Source organism: Oncorhynchus clarkii, chromosome 22, assembly GCF_045791955.1.
Source record: "Oncorhynchus clarkii lewisi isolate Uvic-CL-2024 chromosome 22, UVic_Ocla_1.0, whole genome shotgun sequence".
Taxonomy (NCBI): Eukaryota; Metazoa; Chordata; class Actinopteri; order Salmoniformes; family Salmonidae; genus Oncorhynchus; species Oncorhynchus clarkii.
In genome coordinates, this window is record NC_092168.1 from 16,875,881 (window position 1) to 16,889,643 (window position 13,763).

At 40.9% G+C, this 13,763-nt stretch overlaps 1 protein-coding gene across 1 annotated transcript; it reads right to left on the minus strand.

Moving 5' to 3' along the window:
- Window positions 1-844: 844 nt before the first annotated feature.
- Window positions 845-9,970, minus strand: LOC139380654 (T-lymphocyte activation antigen CD80-like). Its single transcript, XM_071123553.1, has 6 exons — window positions 9,656-9,970; window positions 8,435-8,474; window positions 7,210-7,566; window positions 6,783-7,088; window positions 6,571-6,669; window positions 845-2,725 (listed from the first exon to the last, which is right to left on the minus strand). Exons 1-6 carry the CDS (start codon window positions 9,716-9,718, stop codon window positions 2,679-2,681), a joined length of 912 nt encoding a protein of 303 aa, XP_070979654.1. The 5' UTR covers window positions 9,719-9,970; the 3' UTR covers window positions 845-2,678.
- Between the last annotated feature and the right edge of the window lie 3,793 nt (window positions 9,971-13,763).

Sequence of the window (13,763 nt, forward strand, 5' to 3'; positions counted from 1 at the left end):
TGGGCCTCTGTACGCCTATGTAGATATTCCATTAAGAATCTGCTGTTTCCGATTACAAAAGTAATTTACAACATTAACAATGTCTACACTGTATTTCTGATTAATTTGATGTTATTTTAATGGACAAAAAATGTGCTTTTCTTTCAAAAACAAGGACATTTCTAAGTGACCCCAAACTTTTGAACGGTAGTGTATGTTATTTATTAAATATATTAATATATATATATATATATATTATATTAATAAATCAATCAATTTACTGTACATGCACAAACAGATTTTGAAACCTTTTTTTGAAAAATCAACCTACAATAGTGCATGCTGGGAAATACGATAATGATAGACGTGGTTTTGGTTCAAATGTGTCAGAGTTTCAGGCCCCTGTATTACCGTCAAACTAGGCGCTCAAAATAAGGCCTCATGAAATACATATGGTATTGTGTTAAAGGTCATGAACTGTCAAAATCACGTTTTTCATGAAATGGTATGATATTTGAAGTAAACCAGAAGTATGTTGGCCAAAGTATGAAAAATGGCAGTTGCTTCTACATTGACCAAGTTTGATCATAAAGCTACTGGTCCCCTCCCCCATGTCAAACACTTGGATTCATTATTAATGGGACAAGGTGACATCACCTTAACTCTCATTTTAATACACCAGTTCTATTAAAGGGACAGGGTCCTATTTTGAGCTGTAAAAAACATCTCTAAATTACTTACTTTAAGAAACAAAAATGAACGCAATTAATACAATGTAATTCTTAAGAATAGAGTAATGACTCACATTACTAAATTATATTAAACAGATTCATAATAACAAATGTGACAGCAGGTAGCCTAGCAGTTAGAGCGATTTTTACATTTTATTTCACCTTTATTTAACCAGGTAGACCAGTTGAGAACAAGTTCTCATTTACAACTATGACCTGGTCAAGATGGAGCAAAGCAGTGCGACACAAACAACAGTTACACATGGGATAAACAAACGTACAGTCAATAACACAATAGAAAAGTCTACATACAGTGTGTGCAAATGTAGTAAGATTAGGGAGGTAAGGCAATAAATAGGCCATAGGGGCGAAATAATTACAATTTAGCAATTAAAGACTGGAGTGATAGATGTGCAGAAGATGAATGTACAAGTAGAGATACTGGGGTGCAAAGGAGCAAAAAATAAATAACAATATGGGAATGAGGTAGTTGGGTGGGCTATTTACAGATCGGCTATATACAGGTGCAATGATCGGTAAGCTGCTCTGACAGCTGATGCTTAAATTCGTTCCAGTCATGGGCCAGTAACCAAAACGTTACTTGTTTGAATCCATGAGCTGACAATGTGAAAAATCTGTTGATGTACCCTTGAGCAAGGAAGGCACTTAACCCTACTTAGTCCAAGGTTGCTGTTAATAATGGCAGACCCTGGCTGTGACCACAATCTCCGAGGGTGTTTCGGGGAGAGTTGGGATATGCAAAAAAAAACATTTTCAATTCACACGTGTATATGTGGACAAAAATAAGCATCACCAATTTGTATATATTTTTCAATAATAAATATAGCCTATTAATAGTTACATGTAGAGAGAAATCATGCTGACCTATAGGCCCTGCATGACCCCAATGCATTCAAAACTACACCATGTCCAGACCAGGAGAAACTCTGCTCGGGCCGGTAAATTTTTGGTCAACTATCCCAGTCGAGCCAGTGAGAAAAAAGTTAGCATTGGATCCTGTCATAGCCTACGAATAGGACCCAGAGTTTTACCTGACCAGGTCATGAGATCAGGAAAAACTCCAGGCCCCAGAAAAGACTCGTCTGGATTTTGCCACACCACTTTTGAATGAGTGAAATGGGATGATGTTAGTACATTAATGGGGTAAACCTACTCTAAGAGTATATATATTGGCTGTTTGAGAGAAGGTTTGAATCCTAATCAAACCATCCAATGTGAATGCATCTGTTGTTGAAGTACAGTAGATCAATGAAGTTACAGTAACAACAAAAAAACAACTTCTTACTGCATAGGTTAAATTAATTTTTAGGCTTCAGACAAAGCTACAATTTCCCTCAAAATGCATATTTTGGCAATTATATATTTCCCATTTCATATGTGTCTGGTGTTAGCTTGTTACTGGCTAGCTACTGTAGGTCTTCAGCCAGCATGGAACAAAAGGGGAGAGCGGTCGTTCAAAACTTTGACGCAGTTGTCAAGTCAACGCATCTCTGTGCTGCTGTGAACCACATTACAAGAGACATGCCAAACAGGAGATGTACAGTGCATTCGAAAAGTATTCACACTCCTTGACTTTTTCCACGTTCTTTTTAGGTAACCGCTTTATTCAAAAATGTATTCAATTGTTTTTTTCCCTCATCAATCTACACACAATACCCCATAATGACAAAGCAAAAACAGGTTTTTAGAAATGTTTGCTAATTTATAAAACAATAAAATAAAATGGAAATAACATTTACATAACTATTCAGACTCTTTACTCAGTACTTTGTTGAAGCAGCTTTGGCAGGGATTACAGCATCAAGTCTTCTTGGGTATGACGCTACAAGCTTGGCGGCACACCTGTATTTGGAGTTTCTCACATGCTTCTCTGCAGATCCTCTCAAGCTCTGTCAGGTTGGATGGGGGACGTTGCTGCACACCTATTTTCAGGTCTCTCCAGAGATGTTAGATCGGGTTCAAGTCCGGGCTCTGGCTGGTGTCGTGGAAATTCACTACGGAGAGAGACTTGGTCTTGGTCATTTCTTCAAACGATCATCTTTATTATCAATTCATTATTGCAATAATGAGACCGTCAACCCACCAGTCTTGACTGACTGAGAGTCTCGCCTTTACAGACGATGCACAGTTTTTATATAGCTGACACCAAGATTGCTTAGTCAGTCACTTCTAACCTTCCCATAAGCCACCTTGGTTATCTACACAGGATGGTATTTTACTTAGTTTCCCAGATGCTAGGAAGATGAGACAATGAGGCATTGTTCTTAACTCTTACAGGCCCTCTCTATCTCGAGTCACACATACCACATCTTGTCTACAGATTGTTAGCTTTTATATTTTTAATCACCAACACAAGTCAATTGTCAGCTTCAAGCTACTGTATCTCTAGTAGAACCCATGTCCTCAACATCCAGACTAGCTGCAGGGTGCTAGAGTGGAGACCATGAAACACAGCATTAGCAGGACAGAAATATCTTACTGTTCGTTAAGTAAATAATTGTTACATAGCCAACAAATACGATGAATACATAATTGTTCCCTCACACTGGACATTGAGACTTGTCCTGAAGCCACTCCTGTGTTGGCTTGGATGTGTGCTTAAGGTTGTTGTCCTGTTGGAAGGTAAACCTTCGCCCCAGTAAGTTCCTGAGCGCTCTGGAGCAGGTTTCAAGGATCTCTCTGTACTTTGCTCCGTTCATCTTTCCCTCGATCCTAACTAGTCTCCCGGTCCCTGAAAAACATCCCCAAAGCATGATCTGCCACCACCATGCTTCACCGTAGGGATGGTGCCAGGTTTCTTCCAGACGTGACACTTGGCATTCAAGCCAAATAGATCATTAGACAAGAGAATCTTGTTTTTCATGGTCTGAGTCTCTTTAGGTGCCTTTTGGCAAACTCCAAGCGGGCTTTCATGTGCCTTTTACTAAGGAGTGGCTTCCGTCTGCTCACTCTACCATAATGACCTGATTGGTGGAGTGCTGCAGAGATGGTTGTCCTTCTGGAAGGTTCTCCCATCTCGACAGAGGAACTCTAGAGCTCTGTCAGAGTGACCATCGGGTTCTTGGTCACCTTCCTGGCCAAGGTCCTCCTGCCCCGATTACTCAGTTTGGCCGGGCGGCCAGCTCTAGGAAAAGTCTTGGCGGTTTCAAACTTCTTCCATTGAAGAATTATGGAGGTCACTGTTCTTGGGGACCTTCAATGCTGCAGACATTTTTTGGGACCCTTCCCCAGATCTGTGCCTCAACACAATCCTGTCTCGGAGCTCTATGGACAATTCCTTTGACCTCATGGCTTGGTTTTTGCTCTGACATGCACTGTCAACTGTGGGACCTTATGTAGACAGGTGTGTGCCTTTCCAAATCATGTCCAATCAATTGAATTTACCACAATCAAGTTGTAGAAACATCTCAAGGATGATCAATGGAAACAGGATGCACCTGAGCTCAATTTCGAGTCTCAAAGCATAGGGTCTGAATTCTTACGTAAATAAGGTATTTCAGTTTTTTATTTTGTATAAATTAGCAAACATTTCTAAAAACCTGTTTTTATGGGGTATTGTGTGTAGATTGCTGAGAATTGCTGAGGATAAAATGTGGAAAAAGTCAAGGGGTCTGAATACAATGCAATTTCAATGTTTGAGTTGCTTTGTGTATCACCAAATTTGCTTGAGATGATTTTACTGCATCCAAGTTGCTTGACATAAGCATTTCATGAATATAATGTAAGCTCCCCACCCACAGCCTCAGTCTTCTCAAACTTCTAAGTTGTTAGCCATGAAAGAACCAATACTTTTCAGAATGACTGTTCAGGACCTTTAACACTGTTCTGGTGTACAGCAAATTCTCGACTGTGATTTAAAAACAGAATTAACACTGGGAGTGTACAAAACCGGTATCTATATGTACAAATGACCGCAACTAACCTGTAACCCCGCACATTGACTCAGTACCGGCACCCACTGTTTACAGCCTAATTATCGGTATTTTACTGTGTTACTTATTTTTTTAGAGTTTGTTTAGTAAATATTTTCTTAACTTCATTGTTGGTTAAGGGCTAGTAAGTAAACATTTCACGGGAAGGTCTACTACATCTGTTGTATTCGGCGTATGTGACAAATTGTTACAGGAATTAAATTCCTCTATGTTTTAATACCCAATTAAAATTAAACACTCTGTCAATTCCTAAGAATTTGTAAGACTCTTATTTGCATAAAATGGACAGAGACCAGTCTCAAAATCAATTAGCAGCGTTTATTCTCGAGAGTACTGAACATGATACAGTTTACCACAGGTTATAAACTGAAAATGACGTCATTAGTTTTCGTACTACTCAAGCCTTCCCACATCGTCTCTCCCTACTAAGATCATTTACGACCCGAGCCAAGGTCTGCTTGTGTAGATAAGCATTCTAGCCAGTCTGGCTATAAGTTCATTCATTTCTACCAAGAAACAGACAGTCATTGTTCTAATTCTTGATTATATTTACACACATTATATTCAGTACTAGGGTTAAAAGAAAATTCATACATCTATACAGTAACATATTCTGATTAGTCAGTCCTGATTGAAATGTATACATAATTAGTCATTATTGATAAAAAATCCCTTATAATCAAATAATTTGATATGGGTCCAGACTCAACACTTTCAGTGTTGATTTAACATTCTGTGTTAATTTTGTTTGTTTTCTTACACTGTAGAATTAGCTGTGTAAATATCCAACTTGCAATGTTTGCAATTGGCTTCAAATTATTAATTGCAGTATTAATTGCAGCTTTCAACCTTTTCAGTGGCCTGTTGAAAGAGTCATAAAGTAGTTGAGGGTGGCCTCCCGGGTGGCGCAGTGGTTAAGGGCGCTGTACTGCAGCGCCAGCTGTGCCATCAGAGTCCCTGGGTTCGCGCCCAGGCTCTGTCGTAACCGGCCGCGACCGGGAGGTCCGTGCACAATTGGCCTAGCGTCATCCGGGTTAGGGAGGGATTGGTCTCATCGTGCACCAGCGACTCCTGTGGCGGGCCGGGCACAGTGCGCGCTAGCCAAGGTTGCCAGGTGCACGGTGTAGCCTCCGACACATTGGTGCGGCTGGCTTCCGGGTTGGATGCGCGCTGTGTTAAGAAGCAGTACGGCTGGTTGGGTTGTGTATCGGAGGACGCATGACATTCAACCTTTGTCTCTCCCGAGCCCGTACGGGAGTTGTAGCAATGAGACAAGATAGTAGCTACTACAACAATTGGATACCATGAAATTGGGGAGAAAAAGGGGTAAAAAATAACAAATAAAAAAGTAGTTGAGGGTCACAACTTATTTATACTTTTTTTAATCAAATATCATTTGTTAAATGTTTTGCCTTTATGTACACCTGGAGAAATGGATATTTAGGAGAATGGGCATTAACAGAATGTTCAGATATAAATGTATTGTGTAGATCAAATACAGTATGACTGTCAGATAGATTGGAATAGTATAGGAGATTGTATGTGCGCTCTATTGATTCTATTTCTATCTTCAACATGCAGATGCAGCCCTGCCATTAGTTGAAGGCAGCTAATCCTATAGTTTCCGAAAAAATGTTGGAATCTTTATTCAAGTAGTTGTAGTCACTTTCAAAGTAACTATTTGTGCCAAAGGAAAAATAGTTATTTTCCACAAAGCATAGTTATGTCTATAGTTATCCCAGGTTTGCAGTTATCATGTGATTGGGAGTTGGTAGCACTTCATTGAATGTAAATCGATGTAATATCTTTAGATTTGTCACTAACAGAGTATTTACAGATGGGGTGTCTTTATACAGTACTGGATCTATTTTCATTATGGTAATACAAATCCTGAAATTGCAACTTACATTGTTTGTAAACAAAAATGATTCCCCCGACGCAAATCAGCATCAATAGTGTGATGCCTAGTGTAATGCCTACAATAGCACTGAGAGAAAGGCCTTCGCCTGTGGGGAAAAGACAAGACCAGTTTAAGTTTTCAGTTAATAAAGATTAGGTAATGAGAGGGGGTGAAACACACTGTATCATGTTCTTGCAAGGTGTGTGTGAATTCTCTTACTTGTGCGGATGATGGTTGTGTTGCTCACAGTCTCTCTCAGAACGGGGTTGAACACCTGGCAGGTCACAGAATGATTATCTATGTAATTCTCTGTGAAATTCACTTGGCTCCAGACAGTGTACAGTCCACTTTCAGGATCAAGTGTAAAGTTGGTCTGTACTTCCCTGGGTTCCAGAGTGCCGTTCTGAGGCTGAGAGAGGTCCTGGATAGTCCATGTGACTTTTGGTTTGGGGTAGCCTCCATGGGTCAAACACATTGCATTCATCATTTTGTACTTCACAGTCAATTTGGGTGTCGGAAACCGTGCTGAAAGTGTACAGGGCAAAGACAAGAAGTGAGAGAAAGGTTCCATAAAGTGCCATGTATAAATGCTATAATAATGTCCTTTATGATTTCCCCACAAGAGCTATGAATAACGCAGCCATACCTGCGACAAGCAGAGTAGTCTGACACACTTTGGTGAAATGGATAGGTTGATAATTTCTGTCGAACAGCAACGCGAAAGCCCAGTAGGTTTTCTGGTTGTCTTGAGGTGTTACTTGCCTGAGTTCGATAGAGATATTTCCAGAACTCATCTCAACCTGAAAGGCGTTAGTCCTGTTTGTGTAAAGTTTATTCTGATATTCTTGCTCAACTCTGTTGTTGAAAGAGTACAACACAACGTCTGAATGATCTTGCCAATGGAACCGGAGTCTTGCTGGGTTGATGGATAAATTCAGGTCACAGGGTAACAGAACAGATTCTCCTATAATGCCAGTGACTAGATGTTCAGATGCAACTTGTCCTGAAAAATTCAAGACAAATATGCCAAAGTTACACCAAACTAAGCTCAGAATTCAACACCCAGATCATAAACGTCCACCACTGTATAACTGCTTGACTGTGTTTGAATATGGGAGAATCTATGCAATGTCTCAATTGGCTTGAGATGTGAAACAGTGAAGAATTGTCCCCGTGCCTTAATGTCATCAATGGTGCTCAAGCACAGGCCCATATGAGTTTCCTGCTCCTCCATGCCTGTCTCCCGACTCCTTGAGAGAATTGTAGGAGCTTATGCTAGATCTGACACAGTCCTTCAAACCAGGACAGAGGGGCCCAAACACTAAAACTGACACTGCTATTGTGACAGCAGGGCTTCACTGGAGGAATGGCATGGCATGCTCATGTCCTGACTCAAAGGAAATTACAGAAGTTGTTTGGATGTGGTAGAGCTTAAGCACAGTGCACACATGCAGAGAGAAAAGTCCCCTAAACAAACACGTTCCTGGAAATGTAAGAAACGTTCTCTCTTCCAAAAGCCGTGCAATAACATTTGAGACTGGGTTGTTCGTTTATCGGTCTACTTTTGTAATGAATTCCAGCACTTGCTTACGAAGATGATGGGGAGATGTATGACATCACCCGTTTCATGACTACTCTGATGAGTTATTTATCTTTGTCATAAACCGTCAGCTCGGTAGCAACGTGTCACAATGTGGTTTACAGTAAACTGACCTAGACCCCCAAAAGGGAAGGAATTACCATTTCCATGGGAAAGTCTGTGTGGGTGATGTGTGGGCAAGCCCAGATATTCTCTTTAGACAAGCCAAAACCTTTTCTGTAAAGCATTGAATAAAATAAAATAAATGCGCATTGAGATAAAGGTGACTTACCAAACAGCAAAAACATGAATACCAGAGTAGATTTTCCACGCTGCAAATAATTAGAGAATAAATTAATGGGGGGGGGGTTAATTTTGTATGCCATCTGCTTTATTTGTGAAATACACATCTTCCTTTCACGACATACACTGAGTATACAAAACATTAACGTCACCTGCTCTTTCCATAACATAGACTGACCACGTGAATCCAGGTGAAAGCTATGATCCCTTATTGATGTCACTTGTTAAATCCACTTCAATCAGTGTAGATGAAGTAGAGGAGACAAGTTAAAGGAATTAAGACAATCGAGACACTGATTGTGTATGTGCCATTCAGAGGGTGAATTGGCAAGACAAAATATTTAAGTGCCTTTTGAACGAGGCATGGTAGTCGGCTCACCGGTTTGTGTCAAGAACTGCAATGCTGCTGGGTTTTTCAAGCTCAACAGTTTCCTGTGTGAATCGAGCATGGTCCACAACCCAAACGACATCCAGCCAACTTGACACAACTGTGGGAAGCATTGGAGTGAACATGGGCCAGCATCGCTGTGGAACGCTTTTGGCACCTTTTAGAGTTCCCAGGGCAAAAAGTCGGGGTTCAACTCTATATTAGGAAGGTGTTCCTAATGCTTGGTATACTCAGTGTACGCGCCCTCCCTTACTCCCCTCTTAGCGGCATTGGGTTTAGTGCTTACCAACGTTATGATGCAAACAACGTTTGAAAGGTCTATCATTTTCATCGAACACAAAGTTAGCACATGCCCTAGTTGCCTTCAATAGCCTTATAGGTTATTGTTGTTGCTAGGATAACTTTCTTTGTTATCATGTTAATATTGTTTCATTCTTTGCATGCGATGCGCAGTAAACAGGAGGAGAAGTTGTGTGTCAATTGATCCCTGTAAGGGGTTCGGTAGCAAACCGGTGAATGACACAAAAATCAAAGATTCAATCATTCATATAGGCAAGCCCAATTAAGACTTATTATAACAATGTGATCGTGCGTCCCAAATGGAGAACTTGAAATAACATAATGTAAGGTAATTAAAGAATCAAAAGAAAAATGTGATTATATGTATTGAGGCATATGATGTGAAAAAGGCCTTGTGAAATCATCGTCAAAAGCGCAAGAGATACTGTTGCATGTAGGTCTCGATTATTTATGGAGTGATCATATAGAAATATACAAACATTATTTGAACAACTCCAAAGCAATTGCTTTGCCAAATCTTACCAGACTGAAGACCGACTCAGAGATGATCCTTCTCATTTCTATGACAAGCATGTTGGTGTTCATACCCTTTCACATCTAGATTGCCACCAAGAATAGCTGCTATACGTTCATCCTAACAGCTCCACCCTCTCACATGACTGCAATGTCGCTGACTAATTTAAGTCGGCCTATTCCTGGATATAGTAACTGATTACATAATATACAGTAGAAATCACAGTTAAAATAATAAAGGTGCTAAAATAATAAAAACTTCTTCACGTTCTTGTTCTTTCTTTCTCTTTCTGTCTCCCTCTCGCACACACACACACATACACACACACACACACACACACACACACACACTTCCTGTTAGCAAGAACATACGTATGTGATTTTCCTCACTTGTTGCTTCATTCATGAGAATCAAGTTTTTTTTTACCAAATATGACACAACACATGGAAAGAGCAATACGTTTAGGTAAACATTGAAAGGTCATCATGCTCCCCATTGCTTCAGTTTTAAGACACTGAGTATATTACCACTGTAAATAGCTTTCATTTCAGTACTTGACTGACAACTTTTCTGTACAATGACATCTGCCAACTCTTGCTGTGGTTGTGTGATTCATTGACTACTAACAGTTAACCCTTTATTATGTGATTTTTACATTATTCATGAATCAAACACTTGTATACCTAGCCAGTTAAGGCGCTGGCTATAAGACCTACACTTTACAGGTGTGCTATCTTAATTTGGTCATGCTGTTTTTGCACCGAATGTTCCTGGTCAGTAGGAAATGCAAATTCTATTGTATTCAAGGTCAAACTTGAAAAAATGTATCAACCCGTACAAAAATGTTCATTAATTAGGCCTATACTCCACATTTCCTGTTGCTATAGGATTATTTGTCCTGCTGTAAGAAACTGGTCAAATTAAGATAGTACACCAGTATAAGCAACATGGTCTCAAGGCAATTGTTATTATTCAGTACGTAAATCAGTGACACTCCATTTAGAATTCTTGTAAAATGTTTATTTAACCTTTATATAACTAGGCAAGTCAGTTAAGAAAAAAAATTCTTATTTCCAATGACAGCCTACTTGCAAAGCCCCCCCAGCCAAACCCTCCCCTAACCCGGACAACGCTGGGCCAATTGTGCGCCGCCCTACGGTACTCCCGATCATGATACAGCCCGGGATCAAACCCAGGGTCTGTAGTGACGCCTCTAGCACTGCGATGCAGTGCCTTAGACCGCTGCGCTACTCGGGAGAATAATAGATTATGTTACGTTAGGTTACATTATGAATGGAACAGCGGTCAAACAATATCATAGGATTTATAGGATGTATATTATCATACATCTTACCCGGATCGTATAATAGCATATTAATTAAATGACTTACCTTATCACACGTCTTGGATGATGTATAGTATGACACGTCTTTCTCTGAGACAAGGTTTCTTGTTGCACCTTAACCAGAAAGGAGAATTATGTGGAGAAGTTACATTGGCGGTTAGAGGAACTAATGACAAAGGTTAGGAATTTACGTAGCAGGTAGGGTGAAATGGGCTAAATTTAGCATAAGAGTTAGGGGAAGGGTTAGCTAAAATGCTAATGTTGTCTCCAACGCGACTCCAACAAAATCAGTCAAATGTTTGCACGTGAGTTAAACAGTAAAGTGTGATTTGCTTTGACATGTTGCTGTTTCAGTGGTGTGTACAGTATTGATACACACTCAAAAACAACTGGTTCTATATAGTGCCAAATAAAGGGCTATTTGGCTTGAAACCGTAGTGGAACCCTCTTTGGTGCTCTAAATAACCTTTTTTATATAAAAAGTTATATATGAAGTTCTAAATTGGACCTGTATAGTGCTATAAATAGCACTTTCCTAAGGTTCTATAACAAACCATTAAAAATGGTTTTATATAGCACCAAAAAAGGTTCTGCTATGTTTACAATAATTTTTGGGGGGCTATATAGAACACTTTTTTAGGGTTCTTCATACAACCTACATGGTCTCTTGACAACAAGGTAGATGAAATTCGAGCAAATGTTGCCTTCCAGAGAGACATCAAACATGGCCCACTCGGGATATGCTATCAGAGTTGGTACATCCATCCGGTTTCTTTGCGCATTGTGCAAACAAATCTTGCCTCTCTGGCAAGAAGGGGGTGTATGCTTTATGATTAATGACTCACGGTGTAATCATAACAACATACAGGAACTCAAGTCCTTTTGTCCACCTGACCTAGATTTCCTTACAATCAAATGCCAACCGCATTATCGACCAAGAGAATTCTCTTCGATTATAATCTCAGCCGTGTAGAACTTCATGAGACTCTATGTAAACTGAAAAAACATATATCCTGAGGCTGCATTTATTGTAGCTGGGGATTTGAACAAAGCTAATCTGAAGGAAAAAGGAAACCGCACACTGCTCTTGATAGTATCACTGATCTTTAATAAGTTTACGTATTGTCCTCACGGCCTTCGTCAGAGCTTTGATGAGCAGTGTGCGGTTTCCTTTTTCCTTCATCTTGTTCAACTGTTGCCATGCACCTGCAAAAAAGATTGCTCAGATGTGAGAGTGCCTTTTGAATTTTGAACAAAGCTAATCTGGAAACAAGGCTCCCTAAATTTTATCAGCATATCGAATGTGCCACTCGAGCTGGCAGAATTCTGGATCATTGCTACTCTAACTTCCGAGACGCATATAAAGCCCTCCCCCGCCCTCCTTTCGGCATATCTGACCACGACTCCATTTTGTTGCTCCCAGCCTATAGACAGAAACTAAAACAGGAAACACCCGTGCTCAGGTCTGTTCAACGCTGATCTGACCAATCGGATTCCACGCTTCAAGACTGCTTCCATCACGTGGACTGTGAAATGTCCCGGATAGCCTCAGACAACAACATTGATGTATACGCTGACTCGGTGAGCGAGTTTATTAGCAAGTTCATCGGTGATGTTGTACCCACGGTGACTATTAAAACCTTCCCTAACCAAAAACCGTGGATTGATGGCAGCATTCACGCTAAACTGAAAGCGCGAACCACTGCTTTTAATCATGGCATAGCGACTGGAAACATGACCGATATTCCCTCCGCAAGGCAATCAAACAAGCTAAGCGTCAGTATAGAGACAAAGTAGAGTCTCAATTCAACAGCTCAAACACAAGACGCATGTGGCAGGGTCTACAGTCAATCACGGATTACAAAAAGGAAACCAGCCCCGTTGCGGACACCGTCTTGCTTCCAGACAAATTAACACTGGGGCCCCACAAGGGGCTAGTTAGCGACATAGTGTGCTAGTTAGCTAGCTAGCACACAGTGTCGCCCCACCTCCTGCCTGCTTTGTACCACAGAAAACAGTGCCCGAAGGACACTGTCTACTGGTTATCCCCGGGCGACACTGTGTAATAGCTAGCCTGATAGTTAGCGACACAGTGTGCTAGCTAGCTTGCTAGTTAGTTAGCACACGGTCTCGCCCACGCCTCTCGCCTGCTCTGTACTGGAGTCCTCCTTAGGACTAGCTGGCTAAACAAGCACACAGTGTCGTTCGTTCCAGCTGCCGAACACCTGCCCTCCTTGTCATTAACAGAACTGTGAGAAAAACAGTGCCCCACAGGCAGGGGAAAAAGACACTGTCTACTGGTGTACTACTAGCTAGCTACCGTTGTCACTGTACTGGAGCGCCCCTGACTCCCGCCTGTCCTAACTTCAAAATTGACCAATAGAAGTATAAAGAGGAGTTCCTGCTGATGCAGGAATGCTCACAGGCAGGAACGCCCCAAATTGTGGCCCGCAATTGCACCCTTCTCTCCCTGTGTCCTGTAGTACAGAGCGAAGGGGCTGGGCCTCAGGATAAGTAAACACACTACAAATCACAGCTACCCACCTCCAGGTAGACACCAGGGAACTGCTAGGAGCCTCTATACAGGATGCCCTCTCCTTTCTAGGTGTCTTTATTCAGTAATGTTGTGTATTTGTATTAACGCTACTGGTCCCAATTTGCCATTTTGTCTCTGTTAAAGGCTGCGGAGGAGAGGAGCCTCTTAAAGAAGAAGTTACAGGTCTGTGAGAGCCAGAAATCTTGCTTGTTTGTAGGTGACCAAATACTTATTT

Excerpts from the sequence above, each read along its gene's own strand:
- LOC139380654 (XM_071123553.1), bottom strand. The coding sequence starts at position 9,718 with ATGAACACCAACATGCTTGTCATAGAAATGAGAAGGATCATCTCTGAG. Across the intron at positions 7,567-8,434 it reads ATTCATGTTTTTGCTGTTTG|GACAAGTTGCATCTGAACAT; the intron begins GTAAGTCACCTT and ends TGAATTTTTCAG. Across the intron at positions 6,670-6,782 it reads CACAACCATCATCCGCACAA|GCGAAGGCCTTTCTCTCAGT; the intron begins GTAAGAGAATTC and ends TTTTCCCCACAG.